Source organism: Lonchura striata, chromosome 30, assembly GCF_046129695.1.
Source record: "Lonchura striata isolate bLonStr1 chromosome 30, bLonStr1.mat, whole genome shotgun sequence".
NCBI classification, from domain to species: Eukaryota; Metazoa; Chordata; class Aves; order Passeriformes; family Estrildidae; genus Lonchura; species Lonchura striata.
Genome location: NC_134632.1, coordinates 397,466 through 416,646, shown reverse-complemented (window position 1 = coordinate 416,646; position 19,181 = coordinate 397,466). Strand labels below are relative to the sequence as shown.

The window sequence follows — 19,181 nt, the reverse complement described above, 5'->3', positions numbered from 1 at the left end:
TGCGTTGTGTTTCTAAACCTTAGCATGGAAAATCCATCACAAAGGGAGACAACTTAATGTCTTTCCCAACAGGTCTCATCAGTTTCAAGGCTTTGATAGAAGAATCAGAAATGAAAAAGTTCCCAGACAATGACCTGCTGCGACACCTCCGGTTGGTGACACAGGATGCAGACAAATGTGCCTCGGTGGCCCAGCAGCTATTGAATGGCAAAAGACAGACCAGGTAAGTGCCACTCCATGTCTGCAGCAAAAGTGGGCCACCAGAGATGGATGTCAGTGGTCAGTGATAGGTGCTAGTGCTCTGCAAGACTTAAAAGAATCTTTGTCTCCTCAGCAGAGCTATCTTTGATAGGGAGATTCAGCTTTACTATATGTAATAAGTTAAACATCCTGAGTTTTCAAATCTCTTCTTCCTCTGTGTTTGACAGTTACTCTGTAAATTCATTCCAGTGTTCCCTGAAAAGAAAAAATGGTGTGGTATGTCTAGTCAAAGTAACACTCAGCAAGATCCAGTTCCCTTTTCTTTGTGCTGTGGGCACTGTAAATCTGTCCATAGTGCAGGTGTTGTTGTATTATTACCTTCTGTGCTGTGGAAAAACGCAGTGCTTTAACTCTCTGAGCTGCTGGTGTTGGGAATATTGTACAAGAGCTCTGAAAAAATACCTGCTCTTTACATTGAATCTTTTAGACAGGTTATTTGCTCAAGGGATTTGAAGTAAGGCCATGTTCTTTGTGAGCTGCTTACCTGGTCCTGCTGGTACTGCATGTCTGAAATTAGCTGAAAAGAGACAGAACAGAAGGCTAAGGCCAGTTCTCCTCATTGCACAAGTCTAGTTGTGCCTGTATTGATTTAAGAGTCTTTCTCTGAGGATTCACAAATTACCATATTCTGTTGTATCGTTCTTCACCCATAGATTCCAGACTGGTGTGGGCTGGAAGGGACCTTAAAGCCCATCTCATTCCACACCCTGCTGTGGGCAGAGGCACTTTCCACTGTCCAAGGTTGCTCCAAGCCCTGTCTAACCTGGCCTTGGCCACTTTCGGGGGGGGGCAGCTGCAGCTTCTCTGGGCAACCTGTGCCCGGGCCTCACCACCCTCCCGGAGCAATTCCTTCCCAATATCCCATCTAATCCTGCCCTCCTTCAGCTTAAAGCCATTGGTCAGGGCATCCAGACTCACCATGGGCACACTGAGTCTTGCAGGATGGTGGTTTCTAAGAAAGTGTTGGGTTTATATATGTGAAGAACAGTATGGTTCATGTCCACCAATCTTAAGTGGGATGTACTTCAGTAAAAAATAGATTGTCATTTGTCCCATTTGGAGAATTTTCACCCATTTCTGCTGCTTTGAACAATGTGGTGATTATTGGAGAAGTTGCCTTTTGTGCTGGTATAAGTGCACTTGTGGCTCCTGCATACCACCTGCCTCAGCAGGGGTCATGGAGCTCATCACTCCTGTGCTCTTGCAGTGCATTGAAGACTGGCTTGGAAGGACTTTGGGGGTAGAGAGTTCTCCTGTGACATGATTCTTGTCTTCCTTCCTGTTCATTCTGTAACAGGAACTTGGTAAAAATTCACTTTTGCTGTCCTGCACACACAGGAGGATGAAGCCTCTGTCACAGCAACATAAAAATTCTGCAACAGGGAATGAGAAATTCAGCACTCTCACAGGCATTATTTCTGCCAGATAGGGAACTTCCAACCTAGAGATTTTAGGCATCATCATCAAAGGACTTGTCCACTTCCGATTGCCTCCTACATTTGGTGTTGAGCCATCTGGCATCCCCAGTCTGTGTTCTCCCGTCCCTTGTTCAGGTCTCCCAGTGCTGAGCTGGGAGCAGCAGCCAGGCCCTTCCCAGCTCCTCTGTGCCAGGTGGGTCCTTCCTGCACTGAATGTGTCCCTGACTTTGTTTGGCCTGGGAAGAGCTGGGAGCGAATTTTATCTTCATCTCCTTGACTAGGTGGGTTCCCATGAGAGGCTCTCAGCCTTCCTCACAGCTGAGCCTGCCAGCTCCTGCAGCATCTCAGACTGTGACGATTAATTGACTGTGTGCTGCTGCTGTACGCAGTGTCAAGGCAGTGCTTGCATTGAGCTTCTTATTTGCTCTAGAGGAGGTTTTAGTCCTCCTCTCACAATTTCTTCCTGAATCTTTTTTGGCATGTTTCTGGGAAAAGTCCAGTTTCATGTCTTCATAATTTTTAAAACCCGTGTTACTTGATTTTTTTTTTTTTTCTTACAAGGTTGAAATGGGGAATGCTCACAACTTTTGAAGGAAAATATAAAGAAGATAATTATCTGCTTAAAATCTTAATACATGTTACATCACATGCAGACTCATATGCCTAGAGCTCACATCTGCAGGTTGCTTGATGACCTCCATCACACCCAGTGCCAGGTGTTGGTTAGGAAGGATTCCGGATTCTGCTTAAAATGTGGTTTGTGGTCTTGGCAAACTTTCTGTTGTGGACTGAGCATTTTGGTCTGATCCCGAGATTGGAAGAGTCATGCAGGAGACTTGTCTCCTGTAGGAGGGTTATCCCTGTCATTCACAGCAGTCAGTGACACAGAGGGATCTTGTGACACAGAGATCTTCTCCGGTGCAGTAAACACAGCAGTTCGTGGGGAGAAGACCAGGACAGAAGGTAATTAATCATAGTAAATCCTGTAGCTCCTGCTCAGCAGCCTCCTCTGCAGTACCTGAAGAGATGCAGATGGGCCGTACATCCCTGTTTTCCTCTGGTTCTCTTGGTGCTGAGGGATTATACACTGACAAATGCTGGCTTGGAGCTGTTCTGTGAACATCTGAATGGGGCCGGAGCACAGTGTGGCCCTTGTTCTCCTGGCATTGGAAGGCAACAGTGTTCCTGCCTTGCTGCCATGTTTTTCCTGTCTATATCCTCTTCCTTCTCTAGGTCTCCTGAAGCCTGTTCTGTTTCTTTGAGTCTCTGAAAATTTGTGCTTGGAGACCTTTGTGACTAATAACTCTGGATGGATATGGGTTTGGCCTCTGTTGATGGTTTTTCTTAGGCTCATGTAATTTCTGGTTTCCAGAAACATCTTATGACAGCTTTGCCATTTAGATATGTGTATGTATATTCATATATAAATATTTATGTATTTAAAAACTTGTGCTTTTTCTTGGAAGACACTATGGAGCTTACTTAAAAACCAGTAGAACAAAGAAGCATGTAAAGAAACCTGTGTTGTACCTGAGGCTTTGAATTTACTTTATTGTTCCATAGCTGACTGTGGGGTTTGGAACTCTCAATGTGATCCTGTGTATCCATTAAAAATACCTATTTTTAGCACAGAATGGTAAATTAAAATTTATTTTATAGTGTTCACATTCCAGTCATGCTGGCATATCCTGCTGGGCTGTTCTCCTCTTTTGTATAAATAACACACTGTGGATTCAATTGGAGCCAGCATTGTAAGGGATCTCTTTCCTTTTCTGTTCAGGGTTCTCAGACCTCATTAATACTGGCTTGAGTTTAGAGAGGCTTTTAATAGTGGGCAATTTGTTAACACTTATAAGCCACTCATTTGCTACAAAGCTTTTAGATAAAAATAAAAATGCTGAATTCAGTGTAGAGAGGATTTTTCAGAAGTGCCTACACAACCTGTCGATATAAAACCCATTCAGAATTGGGATTTGTTCTCTTTTGGTGTGGGCATGGGCAGAGCTGACAACAATAGCTACTGCAACATAACTGAATAGTTTATCCACAGTTGCTTTATGTTCTGGAAAAAAAAGCTTAATTTTATTCCATAATAATCAGTGCCCTTCCAAGGCTGAGTAGTTGTTCCAGAATCCTATTTAATATGAGTGTTTCAACAATAGTTGTTCTGCAGTGGCAGACTGAGCTTTCCCACGTGTGTGAGCCCTGGGCTGCTTGGATGCTTGTGAATGTTCTGCTATTCCTGAAGAAGGCCTGGCTGACATGAAATCATAAGCAGATGTTAGGGAATCAATAAATCACAGAATGGTTTGTGTGGGAAGGGATCTTAAAAGCTCATCTTGTTCCACTCCCTGCAGGAACGCCTTCCACTAGACCAGGTAGTTCCAAGCCCTATCCAACCTGGCCTTGAAGTTGTGACATTTATTTTTTTCCTCAGTGATAAGCAGGCAAGCTGCCCGTGTCGTTGCAGGTACCGCTCCGGGGGAGGGAAGTGTCAGAACCAGCTGACGGTGAACGAGCTGCGGCTGTTTGTCAGGCAGCTCTACGCCCTGCCCTGCCTCCTGAGCCAGACACCGCTGCTGAAGGTAACCTGGGAAGCCTTGGCAAGGGAGCAGGAGCATTTACAGAGTGATGGGCTTGCACTGCCTTTGTCTCCCATCTCACTGTTTGCTCCAAGAGTTAGTACCTGGGCACTGGCAGGCTGGGGTGACTTGTGCACGTGGGATGCTAAAGAAAGGAGCTCTGACTAGCTGCTGTTCGTGGTCAGCAGAGTTTTATACTGCACAGGCAGATCAAACCATTCATGTTGTATGAAGGATTGTAGGAGAAGGAGCAGGACCTGGGTAATTGCAGGTTAAAAGTCTGGGGTCAGTCACCTGGTCTGCTCTTACGAGTAAAGCCAGATTAATCTGAGAACTTTCAAACTCCCCAGTGCTCTGAGGAACAGCTCTCTCATCCTTCTTTGTTAGTCCAGAATCAGCTTTCTCAGTCTTGTAATTAGATCCCTCTTTGTGCTCTCAACCCACATTCCAGGAAACCCCATAGATAACTCCAGCCAAACCCAGCCCAGGCTGGCCAGATCCTCTCTCTAGCAGAGAACCTGCTGCTGGCTGGAGTCAGATCACTTTGAATCCCACAACCACCAGTTGTGCTGGTTCTGTGCTCCCCAGATGATGAGCCCTCAGGCAAACTGAAAGTAATTCAAGATCTTGTTTCAGAATTTGCCAAAATGTTCCATATCATACTGAGGGGCTATTGAAAAAAAAAATTATGTGCAGCTGCAATTCCTGTCTTAAAAGAGAAGGGATTTTGCATATTTGTGACACTTGAAACCAGGAGATGCCATGTCCAGCTCTTGAACTGTCCCTCAAGCATCCACCCAACACTGAGACACCAGATGGTGCCATGGAAATTAATGGGAATAAACCAGTTCTAGTCAGCTTTGACTGGTGCTTTGGAAGCTTTATCTGCCCTGCAGTGTGTGGATCAGATTTGATGCAGTCCTATTTACAGTTATTTGTTTATAACACTGAAGCTGTGAAGTTTTTTGTTAGTTGAAAAGCAGAAATTTAGAAATGCCAGACATGCAAACAGTTCCTCTCCATCTGGCATTCCTGAACAGGGGAATAACAAACACATATGGCCAGAGTGTTCCTTTGTATCATCCTCAACAAGCCTCAATTATATGTCATTGTGCAAATCAGTCTGTTAATATAAGTGACCAACATTACTGGAGATGGGTTCACAATTCAGTCTGTCTCTAAAAAATGTTTTATTCCATGCTGGAGGAGGTTGCCCACCCTGGAAAACAGCCTCACTGACAAAATGCCAAGGTGTCAGCTGTGAGGGAAGAACTTCCTGCAGAAACAGCATTTCAAGCAGTACTGGAGTACTGGGCAGGTTGCTTCATACAGAATAATCCCAGCCTTCACTGTGGGATTACTCTGGTTGACTGTCCTTTATCCTGGGGAAAAGTACACACAGCCCCAGAAATACCTATTGGGGTAATGAGCTGCTGAGTGCATGGAGAAAGAGAAGGTGTTCCCCTGCATGAGAGAGTGAAATACCTGTGGCTCACTGGGACTGTGGGGTGCAGCTCAGAAGCCTTAGCAGTGCAGCAGAAATGAACCTCAGAACTTCTGTGCCCTTCCCAGTGTATTGCAAAGTCTTCATAATCCTCACCTTGCTGTTCCTCAGCTGCCCGAACCATTCCAAAACAAAGCCCGACAGCAACACCCATGGAAGGCTCAATTTCCCTCTCCATCCTTTCTGTTCTTCTAAGCCCTCTTTCTGACACCCCTGTGACTGGGATTGCCTTGTTCTGGGATACCCAAGCTTGTGGCCATGTTACATATGAGGAGGTGCTGGCAACACTGTGTGTTGAACACACTGTTCTAGTGTTTCAGCCCTCGGGATAATTTGCCATGTGCGCTGTGTGCATTGCAGCAGGGGGTTTGCCAGGAGCCTGTGCTCCCGTTGTTAACCCTGCGTTTCCATGGTCAAGTGACTTGGCAGAGATTTATTGTTGCATTTGTGTATTTCAGGATCTCCTTGACCGTGTGGAAGCTTTCCAGCAGCAAAGCCAAAAGCTCCTTTCTGAAGAGATGCCCGGTGCTGCAGAGCTGCAGGAGCTGCTGGACGTCAGCTTTGACTTCGACGTGGACCTGCCGCAGCTGCCGGAGCTGCGGACGCGGCTGGAGCAGGCGCGCTGGCTGGAGGACGTGCAGCTGGCCTGCTCCGAGCAGGGCTCCCTCACTCTGGATGACATGAGACGCCTCATAGACTCCGGGGTGGGGCTCGCACCCTACCCAGCCGTTGAGAAGGCGATGGCCAAGCTGCAGGAGCTCCTCACCGTGTCCGAGCACTGGGATGACAAAGCCAGGAACCTGATAAAGGCCAGGTAGAGCTAAATCTCAGTGTTGCTTTTTGTAGTTTCATGAGTTGTTTCAGATGGAAGTGCCCTGACTCCTGGAGGGGCTCCCCTTTGTTCATCCAGTTCCCAGCATGAAGGCAAAGCTTGTGCCAGCCAGAAGGGCTGGAGGAGAGGGATGAGGGATGGAGTAGTTTCATGTGTCTTGCCTTGCAGTGTTTCTGTTGCTCAACCATCTGGTGTAATTTCTCCTTGTGCCACAGGAAAGGGGTTTAAGATGCCTCTTCCTCCTTTTCCACCTGCTCCCCTCCCCAGTTTCAGGCTGGAGGACGCATGTTCAGATCAAGCTCAGATAGGTATCACCAGCAGGTAAAACTTCATAGTCCATAGAGGTCCATGTGAGACTATTTCTAACTAACAAGGAGATTTTTCCAGATTAATTGGTGCAGAGAAGGAAATAAGCCAAGTACATCCTTTCTAAGAAATTTTTTCTTGTGGCGTTTACTTTCTGATTTATAAAGTAAAACAAGGGAGAGCACAGTGTACTTAAAAATTAGGAACATGGCACAAACTTATTTGCCAGGTTTCTTCCCTCAAGATTCCTTTATTTTTTTAATTTTGTCATACTTGAAGTATTGAAACATTTCTTACCCACTACTAACCACAGTGTTTTAAGACAACTTCATATAGCACATTAATGACTAAGCTTAAGTTTAACATTTGATAGGGTTCTGTGTTGTGTTTGTACCTCTCTAAAACCTCAGAAATAGAGAAAAGTCCATTTCAGAGTTTTAATTTTCTAATGCAGTATCTCTCAGCTGGTGCTGGTCTGTTTGGTGGGTGTTTGTCATCCAGAAGTTACCTCTTCTTTAAGTCCAAACATGAGAATATTTCTAGTCAAAGGCTCAAGTAAGCAAACAGACATTTTTAAACCTCCCCTGCTCCTGACAGCCCAGCTTTGCTAGGTGCAGCCAGTACTGAACATCATCAGTAACATCATCGGTTGGTGTGGCCCTCTGATTTTAATAACCCAGGTGAGTGGAAGAGTCTCCCCTGTTAGCAGCATCTCACACCTGGGCGTTGTGTTCCCCCAGGCCCCGGCAGTCCCTGAGCAGCCTGGCAGCAGCAGTGAAGGAGCTGGAGGAGATCCCAGCCTACCTCCCGAATGGAGCAGCACTGAAGGATGCGGTGCAGAAGGCCAAGGACTGGCTGCAGGAGGTGGAGGCTCTGCAGGTACGTGAGCCTGGCTGCCAGGTAGGGACAGTGACCCTGCTCATGTCACCAGAGCCACTCCAGACCCTAAGTGTGCTCCAGGGCTCTGGTGTTGCTCTGACTCAGAGCACCCAGTCCAGGGCATTGGTTACCTCAGCCATGGAGCAGCTACATTCACTGCCTGATTCTTGCTTCTGTTTCTGGCCTGTGTTCCTTCACCTCTGCAACAAACTGCCTGCAATAAAATCTATAAAACAGCTATTAGCAAAAATCTGAATTTAAAAAGTCACTGCATTGTGGAACTTCACCTTAAGGTCACTTTTTCTGAGTTGCTCAGTAACAACTCCCTGTTAATCATATTTTTGTGTAGTATACTGAGGTACAGAGTACTGATACAGAAGTAGTTCCTGGCTCAGCCTTGCAAGTGCTCAAGCCAGAGGTCAATGGGACTGCTCAGATCAGTCCAGGGTGGCACTGGGATAGCCCTGATTTCACATTTTGGTATAAACTGCCAAATATTTTCATTTGTCCTCAATTTGTTTCTATAAAGTGATCTGTAATCTAGCTTAGGGGTATTTTCAGGCCCATCTGGCCTAAATTTGTCTTTTAATAAAAATTTATTTTGGGCTCTTATTTAAAAAAATAATTTTCCTGGATTTAAATATTTTGGAGGAATGAAATTCATGTAATACTAATTTTCATTTGAGGGCTGTCTTGAAAGAATTTGAGTGATTTTTTTTTTTTTTTTTCTTGGCATTTGCTAATCTCTTGGTCTGGACTCTGAAATTCTGCCTCCTGAATATGGAAAACTAGTTCTGTCTTTGCCAAGAATTTCTGCATTGGTTCTGTGAAGGTTTTGTTAAATGCCTGCAATCTCTGTGACTTGCAGGAAGTTCTTGGCATCAGGACTTTGAAGTTGCTAGAGGTGCTGCGGTTGTTTTGGTGAATAGTTCTTCAGTCCTACATCAACTGCCTGTTCTAGAAGTTAGCTCTGGAATTACCTCTTGTGCTGCTTTACCTCTGGGTGTGTGGTACCTGCATTGCCTGAGGTGTGGGGTGCCAAGGGAATGGCTGGAGCTTGCTCCTGAGTGGCACACGGGATACTGGGAGTGGTTCTCACTCTTGGTGTGGCACAGCCTGGCTTAAACTTGTCTTCTGGTGCTGGAGCTCCCTGCAGTACCTGGAAGGAGGCTGGAGCCAGGGGAATCAAGAGTTTCCTCCCAGGAAGCAAGAGACAGGATGAGAGGAAACTGCCTCAAGTTGCACCTGGGGAGGTTCAGGTTGGGTGTTGGGGAAAATTTCTTCGCTGAAAGGAGTGGTCAGGCCCTGGCACAGCCTGTTCAGGGTAGAGTCACCATCCCTGGAAGGATTTAAAAGGTATGTGGATATGACACTTGGGGACAAGTGGTGGATTTGGCAATGCTGGGTTAATTGCTGAAATTGATCTTGGAGATCTTTTCTCAATGTTAATAACTGTGTAATTTTATTATTTCAGAATTATTTTGATTTTCTGCTGTGAATGCACTGTGAGACTTGGAAGCTGTTTATAGTGTTGGTAGTCTCTGTTTTTGTTCTGTTTTCTTTTTAAAGAGTCATTTGCTAAGTGTATTCTTGCTTCCCAGCCCCAAAATGTGTTGTCAGTTTGTCTGGTAGTCAATGACTAAATGCACAAGCAGCACAAATGTTGAACTGACAGTGCAGATCACTGAGCTGTCTGAGCATTAAATTCATTTTTACAAGCTCTGCCCTGAATTCCTTGAGTGACTGCTGTGACTTGGGCAGTGCTGTGTCTGGAGTGCATCCAGCATCTCCTCATTTCCATCCCGGCAGGCTGGGGGCCGTGTGCCCGTGCTGGACACGCTGGTGGAGCTCGTCACAAGAGGTCGATCCATCCCAGTGCACCTGGATTACCTGCCCAGGCTGGAGGCCCTGGTGGCCGAAGTGCAGGCGTGGAAGGAGTGTGCAGCAAACACGTTCCTGTGTGAGAACTCTCCGTATTCCCTTCTGGAGGTGAGAGGCCTGGAGGGGATCAGCGTGCTCAGTCATGCACAGGTGCAGGGACTCAGTGTGTGCCCAGGAAGGAGCAGTAAATATTAAGTATATTTGCAGAACTGCTTTAGGATTACAGGAACTATTTTAATAAGAACTTTTGTTAGTGACTTATAGTTCTAATAATAGTTTTAAACTTCTAAAATGCTAAAGATTTAGCTATGTTTTTCTGTTCTTCTTAATTGGTGGCTAACAAGAGCAGGCCATGTCTAACATTTTCCATATGAATATGGGAATACTGGCAAATCTGTGGCAGTGGATTAACTCCAGTGCATCAGGCTAAGCTACAGGTGAGCAGGTTCCTACCTGCTCCATCCTCCTCAGGTTCAGGGGTGCCAGGGCGAGGCTGGGGCTGTGTTTGCTGCCCCTCTGGAACTGTGTCTGTGTCACATCTGCAGTCCTTGAGCAATGTACACTCTGCCCAGCACCGAGGCCCTCTGAGCCCCCTCCTGTCAGGACAGACAGGAATGTAGGGCAGCCTCTGGAATCTCTGCCCTTTCCCAAGGTTTGTAGTTTCAGTCCAATGGAGGCTGTTCAGCATTTTGGCTCTCACTCTCTGTCTTTCTCCCAGCAGTCTGGGTGAAATACAAGGGTTGTTTGGGACTGGGCATTTTGCAAAACTGTAGTTCCAACTTTCCAGTTCTCCCTGCCTTCCAGATAATGTCATCCTAATCCCTCAGATCTTTGATGGAATAACTACAGGATCCCTAGTTCTCACCAGTTGCGTGTGGCTGCATCCAGGCAGGAAAGTGCGTTAGGAACAGTGCAGGAGTAACACTGCTGCGTGTGGGACACTGCTGTTCTGTCCCTCAGGTGTTGTGTCCCTGGTGTGACATTGGGATGCTCAGTCTGAAGAGGAAGCAGAAGAAGCTGAAGGAGCCAGTGCCAAGTGGCAAGAAGAAAAGCACTAAGCTGGAGACACTGAGCGACCTGGAGCGGGCACTCTCTGAAAGCAAGGACACTGCATCCGCGGTAAGTGGACAGATCTTTCCTAACAGGAATTCCTTCTGAGTTCCTTGAACCTTTGTTTCTGTTTGCCTCCTGTGCAGGAGTGTGGCTTCCATCCTGTTCTCACTGTGCTGCTCTGCAGGATTTCTGGAACTGCACTTTTCTGTGCTTGCTTCAGACTTCCCAAAATTGCTTTCAGTGGAAACAACACGTGTTGCTTTGTGCATTAAGCAGCGTCACAGTTTGCTAGGCAGTGCCTGTAGCTGAGCAAAGCACAAGAAAACAAAAAATGGAAGCCTGTTTTCCCCTACCATACCTAAACATTATTAAAAATGGGGTAGGGTTTGCCCAAGTCTGATCCTTTCAAAGAACACAATAATCCGGCACCATTTATAATTAAAACAAACATTGTAAATAATTAAAGAAAACTTCATGTGTTATGGAGTTAAGATTTAACTATGTTTCAAAGAACACAATAATCCGGCACAATTTATAATTAAAACAAACATTGTAAATAATTAAAGAAAACTTCATGTGTTATGGAGCCACTAAAACACTGCTCTGGGTGGACCAAACTAGTTGCTGTTGGGGAAGGGCTTCATTCCAGCAGACCTAGTGCAGAGCCTCTGCCTGGGCCAGGTAACTATGTCCTGTGGCTAATGAGATGCAGTAGGGGCTCATTAAGTGGGGCTTGAATGTTATTTAATGTGGGACATTTAAGTTTTAACCTATGGCAACTACTTGAAAACTTGTACTTTCAGTGCTTTGGTGTTGGCCTCTCTTGTCTTGCCCCCAGAGCTGCAGTGGTGTCCCTGTCATGGCACTGTGGGGACACACTCAGCCCTCTGTGACTCCAGCACCTCTGGCCAAGGAGACCCAGGGCATTCCCAGGGGCTGCACCCAGGAAAGCAAGGTCTTCCAGTGTGGCAGGGTTTGCTTCTGACATATGAGGGAAACCAGAACCTTTCCACACTCCCAGCCCAGCTCAGCACCTGTGTGCACAGTGGAATGTGCTATGCCCCAGTCCAATGTCTGCCCAGGCTGGGCACAGCTGTCTAATTTTTCCAGAGCTGATTTTAGTTCAGGAATTGTGCTTGAAAGCTTATGGTGTGAGAAATAATCACATTGTATATAGTTATAAACCCTCCTCAGTATGTTTATATACATTATAAAATGATAGAATTAATTAGTTGCAGCTGGCTTGCACGGCCTTTATGGAACTGAAATATATTGCTGTCTTTATAGGAGCTAGTGCTAAAGATTCATGGAAGAAGGGTCAGGAACATCTGCAGAGAGGTTAAACATCCAGAGTACACCTGAACTTTGCCTGCTGTTAACAATCCCCAGAGCAAGTTCATAGGTCAGGGCATGGCCCTGAGCACTGGGCAGCATGTACAAAGTGAGGGCCAGAGGTACATTTTGCATTTGTGAAAACTGTCCAGGAAGCTTTTCTGAGTATCCAAAGTCAGACTGTTGAGAGACATGTTCCCAGAGCAGTATCTGCAATCCAAGCTTGCACTTCTTCAGGATTTGAGCTGCTTTTTTTGTAGTACAAAACACAAAAGCTTGGAAGAGAGAAGGGGTTAGGGGCTATTTTTTTTTTTTTACAAAGGGTTAAGCTTTTTCTCTCAGGGCTTTATGAGAAAATGGAAGGGAGTTGAAGTCACACCACAGCATATCCCCAGTGCTACCCCTTCAGTCCCATTTGCTGTCCCACTGGACATCCCCATCCTCGCTTCATTCCAACGTTTGAAGCCCTGCAGGCTGGTATGTCTGCAGCGTGCAGAGCAGAGGGCACCCTGTTTGCAACAAGCAGTGTTCCCTGGGAGATGCCATCCTTTGCCTCCCTTTCAGATGGCCACGCTGGGAGAAGCGCGGCTGAGGGAGATGGAGGCGCTGCGCGCCCTGCGAGCAGCGAACGAGGTGAAGGCGCTGTCGAGCGAGGAGGACGCCGAGCTCAAGGTGTGCCTGTGCCAGAAGGAGCCGGCCGCTCCCATGATCCAGTGTGAGCTCTGCAGGGGCTTCTTCCACACGGGCTGCGTGCCGGTGCCCGGCGCCGCGCCGGGGCCGCGCGTGTGGCTGTGCCCGCAGTGCCGCCGCTCCGAGAAGCCGCCTCTGGAGAAGATCCTGCCGCTGCTGGCGTCCCTGCAGCGCATCCGCGTCCGGCTGCCCGAGGGGGACGCCCTGCGCTACATGATCGAGAGAACTGTGAACTGGCAGCACAGAGCACAACAAATGTTGTATTCAGGGAATCTAAAACGCATCCAGGACAAAGTTGGCTCAGGATTACTGCACAGCAGGTGGCAAGCCTCGGCGGGCCAGCTGCCAGAGGCAAACAAGGTGAGGCTGGGCTGGGGACAGGCTTCTGGCACTAGGAGCACGGTGCTGGTGAGGACAGGGGGTGACACTGCTCTGGGTTTGGGTCTGCTGCAGCTCCCTACAAATCCCAATAAGGCAGAGGGTTTGTTCCTGCTTTTCAGCTGTCAGGAGCTGGGTCCTGCTGTTCCTCTCAGCCAGGATGTGTTTGTGCCCCAGCAGCAGCTTCGTGTTCCCTTCCGCTGGAGTCCAGGAACAATTCCTCCCAAAGAACCTGTATTTCCCCTCTCCCCTTCCAGCTCCTGTGTTTTGCTGTGGCACCACTAATGACAGAGCTGCTGAGTTACTGTTTCTGGAGTGCTTACTATTCAGTTGGTCTTTATATTCTGCACCTACAAATATTCAAATAAGTGTTGAGAATTACTGACAGAGCCACAAACTGTCCTGTGCATTACTAGCTTGGCTCTCAGACAAAGTTGTTTCCAACAAAGTGTCTTCATCCTTTTCTGCCTCTCCTCACTTCCACTAGGCCTCCCAAGCTGAATTTTCTGCTCATATGGTTGGTTGTAGGCACAGCAGCTGTTTCAAGTGAGGTAGTGAGAGAGTTTGTCTTTTTTTTAGTGAACATCTTTCAGCAAAAAGGACACATAAAGGAGGAAAGGAGGGAAAGAATTTTCCTGAGAGTAACAAATGCAGAAAAATATCAGAAATCAAAGTTCTGTGCTGTATGAAGAACATGAAACACCCCAAAATGGAATGTACTCTGTTGCTTTTACATTTTGAAGCACTTTATTTTAGCTAGCAGTCCAGCTACAGTTAGGCTGTGTTTCTGTTTTCACGTTCACTTATGTTAAAACATAAACCATTCCACACCTGACAGGGTGTTGCAGCTGCTTCTCATTCACCCAGCTGTGCCAGTGGCTAGTGGATCCATGTTTTCAAAAAAGCAAGTCAAGATACAGAAATTAAAATATCTTTAGGTATTTAAGAGATTTTTTTCTGGTCACTTAAGTCTGAAAGTATCATTTTACTAGGTCAGCTAGTGTAGCTGAAAAGAATTGGCCAAGATTTTGGAAACAGAAGTTGATGTTTTGGCCAGAAATTGAAAGAGTGAGTTTCATTTTATTTGTGTGATGGTATTAGCTCAGCGTGGAGGTGTGAGGTTCCTCCCACCCAGAGCAGTGTAGCCATTTTTGAGGGGTCTGGACCTTAAGTCAGTAAACCTTCCAAACGAGGGTGTTTCTGGCTGAGCTTGTCCAGGTCCTTGTGCCTACATTTCCCAAGTCAGAGGTCCCTGGGAAGCTCCGTGGAAGAGCCTCTGACCAGGTCCCTCTACCTGGGTCCCTCAGTGTGCCTGAGCCAGGGACCCTCCTGAGCCAGGCCCCCAGCACACCTCAGGCAGGTGAGACCTTCAGGAAACTTCAGTCTCCATGGATTTGAGGTGGTTTTCTGGTGAATCCATTGTTTCACCATGGCTGTCCTGTCCTTGTCCCAATTCGCTTTTCCCTGTCCTCTGGGCTAATGCAGCTCTCACTTCCACACAAGAAGCTCTTCAGTAACCACTGGAGTTGAGCTGCTTTAACACTGGCCAAAGTGAGGAATGTGAGTGAGTTTGAAAAATTCCCTTGAGACCAGCAGTGGGAATGGAGGAGAGCCCTATTCTGTAAGGGACCTAGGCACTTGGGTTAGTGAGGCAGAGGGTGTTGTGGAAGGTTCCTGGTGAGATGCCCCTGGCAGTGTCAGGAGGTGCAGGGTTTGTTGTTGAGGTGTCCCTGCTGCAGTCTTTTGGATCAGATACAAGATTCATTAGCTGTAAGAGAAACAAGTGTCTCACAGTTATTCTGCATTTCAAACTCCATGTTTAGTGAAATTATCTGTGTTTTGTTTTCTAGGTGTCACAGACAATTGGGGCAATGTCATTCTCCATGCCTCATGACTGGGATAACAGAACCATGTATTTGCATTCTCCATTCTCTACAGGACAGCACTGCATCCCACTTCATGGTTTGTAATCTTCACTTTGGTTTGGGAGGTTTCCCCCTGCCCCTTCCTTTCTTCTCCTGTATTTGGTGGGGCAGGGAGGGTGTCCTGGTCAGCAGGAAATGGCTGAGCAGGCCTGTGACTGCATAGCCCTGCTGGTTGTTTCTCCATCTCCTCAGCAACTTTGGAGCTCAGGGTCCAGCTTTGGCAGAGGGATGCATTGCTCAAGGATAGAAATTTCCCATGTATAATGAGAAGGTGTGGCACAATGGGATGAGGAATAGGGAGAGCTGGCCCCTTCCCACAAGAACAGCTCCCCCAGGCTGTACCCCAGCCGAGCTGCAGAAGAGGGGAGGAAAGAGGAGGGGCCACTGGAAGTGTTGGAGGTGGATGGGGACAGAAGGGATGTGGTGCTGGAAGCCATGGGATACTTGATGCCCAGGACACGAGTCCATGTGAGCTTGCTGCAGCACAATTGTCCAGCTGTCAGAGACTGGAGCTGCCGCAGCCCCCATGGGACTGATCTGCTCTGCTGGGGTCACTCAGCACAGGCTCTGGACCATCTTCATCTCAGACTTGGTGGGTTGGACTAACAGACAAGCTGTGAATTACATCATTTTATGACTGTGACAGAAATTATTTATCATTTCTTCCCTCCTCATGCATAATGCTCCAGGGACACAAGTCTAGACTTACCTTCATGTCTGTGCAGCTCAGTCCATACCAGTGCTAGAAAAGCCATTTCAGTGGAATGTTACAGTTCACATCAAACAAGGCAGTTCTTTGTGTCATCAGGTTTATTTTTCATATTTGAGTTGTAGTGTATTAATAAGCTGTTATTTATACAAAGATTTTGGCCTCCCCAGCCAGGACTGTTTCAGAGCCCTGCATGAGCTTTGGTGCCAGTAGCAGCAGTGGGTAGTGACCATAGAGCAGGACCTTGTCATCAGGCTTATCCTCAGCCTTCCTTCCTCTCCTCTCATGGTTCCCTGTACAGGCCTCTCTCAGTTTGTTCATGTTATCCACTTGTTAGGTAGTGAGGGGATTGTCACACTCCTGCAGCTCCTGAAGCAGGAGAATTTGCCAGGAATGATGGCAATGCCTTATCCTTGAATCAGCAGGGAATGGGAGCATGGCAGGATGCTGAGCCACAGTGCAGGAGCTTCTGTGCAAGCCTTCATCTTTCCTTGTAACCCTGCTGTTAAAAATGAACAGTCAAGAGGAAGCAAATAAGAACTAACTCACACAGTTGCAGATTTAAAGTCTTTCACCATTTTTTGTTGTGATACCAAAGATTTTTCATTATCTGTGCAGTTCTTGTCACTGAAGAATTCTTGCTGTCTCCTTGTCTTTCACACTAGTTGTTAGCACCGAGCTGGACGAGCTGATGATGGAAGCCCAGCTGCTGCAGGTTTCTTTGCCCGAGATCCAGGAGCTCTACCAGGCCCTGTTCACGAAGCAGAGCCCAACCCTGCAGCCAGAACAGAGGTCACCCAACACAGCCACAAGTGACAAGGCAAGTGTCCAACAGCAACACTGAGCTGGGGCACCCTGAGGAAGGGCTCTGCTGTAGCCCTTGGGTTTCACTGGGGTTTGTGTGTGTGGCTGCACTTCCAAGAGAATACATTTTCCTTGTGAAAAAGGAGTCAAGAAATCGGTAATAAATTAGTTACAAAATATTGAATACAATTTGTGGCCTAATGCATTTTTGAAATTTAGATACATGTTTATGGTCAGTCTCTGTACTTTACATATATCTGTCCTGATTTCATAGAATTGCAGAATCCCAGAATGGCTTGGGTTGGAAGGGACCTTAAAGCTCATTTTGTTCCATCCCTTGCCATGGGCAGGGACACCTTCCACTAGATTAGATTGTTCCAAGTCCCGTCCTGGCCTAGAGCACTTGATTCTTGTCCTGTGTTGAGGCTTTCCAAGGGAGCTGTGGGCTCAGAGGCAGGAAATGAGGATGGTTTTCTCTCCGAATTCTGTCTCTGGTGCCTGACCCTGCCCTTGGCTCCTTTTACACATCTCACGCTACTGAAGATGCAGCACTGTCAGACACTGCACTTGTACTTAAACCTATTCCTAAAATCAGGGTATGGAATAACAGGATAATGGGTGTTAACTGCACACTTCCAACCTTGTCAAAATGTCTTTCCCATAGAATGAGTGTTGCCGAGGGAAAAAGGATGGGATTAGTTACATGGAGAGAAAACTGAAGCGGCGTTTTGAGAGAGAGACCTTCTGTGGTGAGAAGAGAGCAAGAGTAAAAAAGATGAGAACACCCAAAAAGAAGAAGCTGAAACTGAGTCACGCAAAGGATCTGTGCAGTAACAAACTGGAGAGAGAGCGGGAGCGGCTCCTGGAGCTGCAGCGTTCCAGCGACAGCCACTTGCTGCCCTCAGACACGTCGTTCTCGGAGCAGGAGGACTCCGAGGATGAGGATGCCATCTGCCCAGCTGTGAACTGCCTCCAGCCCGAGGGGGATGAGGTCAGCAGGGGCAGACCCACCATGGTGTTCTGAGTGCTGGGATCTGGGGCAGGGAGCTGCCCCGGGACTGTTTGACTGTAGAAAAGCTGATCATGATGGGGGTGAGAGGCCCTGGCTCACCCAGGGCCGGTGTCTGTGCAGCTGGGATGGGCAGGATTGACCCCAGCTGCCCTGGGGCAGCCGTGTGGCATCAGAACATCTGCACACCAGGAGAGGGGGCAGGTGGGGCCGTGCAGACACCGTGTCCTGGCTGCCCTTGGGATACAGGTGTGCGTGGGCTCTGTCGTGGGGGCAGTGCCTGGGGCTCTGTTCAGGCTCGTCCACGCTGGAAATAGAGAAGAGGGATGTTGAGTCTCTGATAGGTGGGAGAGCAGTGAGAAGATAAGGGAGGGTGTGCCCTGCCCACAGCCCAGGAGAGCAGGGAGCACAGTGAATATGCAGCAGCAGCCAGCTGTGGAACAGGGCATTTCTCGTGTAAATAGACCGGGAGCCCCAGCATGACCCACGAGTGCAGGGCACTTTGCCTGGCCCTGCTCTGACCCCTGTGTCTGCTCTTCACCAGGTCGACTGGGTCCAGTGTGATGGCAGCTGCAACCAGTGGTTCCACCAGGTGTGTGTGGGCATCTCCCCGGAGATGGCAGAGAAGGAGGATTACATCTGCGCCAGCTGCGCCGGGAAGGACGCCCAGTACAGGAAGTAAAACCCCATAAACCCTTCAGGACTTGAGTAAAGAAGGTTCCCAGTTTTACAGTTAAGCCACAGGGGCTGGTTTAAGAACCAGATTGCAAATGGTGCTACTTCTATCCTTATGGGATCATTTTCCAGAACTCAGAACAATTTTTGACACTTTTGTATTTTCCCTTGATCTGTTTGTGGTTGTTGAGGTTTGAGATGCTGACTGTTTGCAGGGGTTTCCACTGATTGGGAAGGCACCTTTATTGTACAGCATTCAGTTACCTCTGGGATTTACCGACGTATTTAATTCAGCTTGGTTTGGGTGCAAAAACAAACAAACAAAAATAACCCTGCACCATGAATTTTCCAATAATCCTCTTTTGAGGAAATCCCTGTTTACTCTGTTAACTCTTTGGAGACTTTAGTTTTTTTCCACTTCGTTTTTCGTAGACTAGGTTTATTTATCTGAGCAATAACTTCTATGTCTGGTTTCAGTGACTGGAATGACAACTGAACAGCGTGTTGCTTCTAGCATTGGTTGATGTACAGACAGCAAATGTTAGATCCTAGTGTCACTGAGGGCCCTGTGATGTAGAAGACAGGAAAAAAAAATCTGTAAAGTAATTGCCACAGCTGTATTTTGGCTTTCTCCTTTTTTGGGTAGCTTGTATCAAATGTTGCAGTTTATATTGTGGAATAAACCCCTGGTTATGTTATAAAATTAAATGTTGGTGTTTTTAGAGAATTTGAAATGCAGTTTTATTTCCCTCTGAATCCACACTGCATCTCTGGGTTCTCTTAGCCAAGAAATAATCACCTTCCAAAGAAGCAATGCAAAAGCCGTGGTGGTTCTTGTCCATTTAGGTGTGGAGGGAGGTCAAAATGTTACACCAAAAAGAAAAAAAAACTTTTCTAAGATTTTTGCAAAGCTTTTCCAAAGCTAAAATTATTTGCAGGTTGA

General features: G+C 47.1%; 1 protein-coding gene across 1 annotated transcript in view; it reads left to right on the top strand.

The window, feature by feature from the left end:
- The window catches only part of KDM5B (lysine demethylase 5B), a 55,822-nt gene extending 36,857 nt beyond the window's left edge, over window positions 1-18,965 (top strand). The window contains exons 17-27 of the mRNA XM_021527664.2: window positions 73-223; window positions 4,150-4,264; window positions 6,224-6,579; window positions 7,644-7,782; window positions 9,592-9,771; window positions 10,624-10,782; window positions 12,613-13,098; window positions 14,967-15,078; window positions 16,416-16,570; window positions 17,219-17,545; window positions 18,108-18,965. Coding sequence (XP_021383339.1) covers window positions 73-223; window positions 4,150-4,264; window positions 6,224-6,579; window positions 7,644-7,782; window positions 9,592-9,771; window positions 10,624-10,782; window positions 12,613-13,098; window positions 14,967-15,078; window positions 16,416-16,570; window positions 17,219-17,545; window positions 18,108-18,245 — 2,318 coding nt within the window. The 3' untranslated portion in view covers window positions 18,246-18,965. The remainder of the gene's footprint in view (window positions 1-72; window positions 224-4,149; window positions 4,265-6,223; window positions 6,580-7,643; window positions 7,783-9,591; window positions 9,772-10,623; window positions 10,783-12,612; window positions 13,099-14,966; window positions 15,079-16,415; window positions 16,571-17,218; window positions 17,546-18,107) is intronic.
- Window positions 18,966-19,181: the final 216 nt, after the last annotated feature.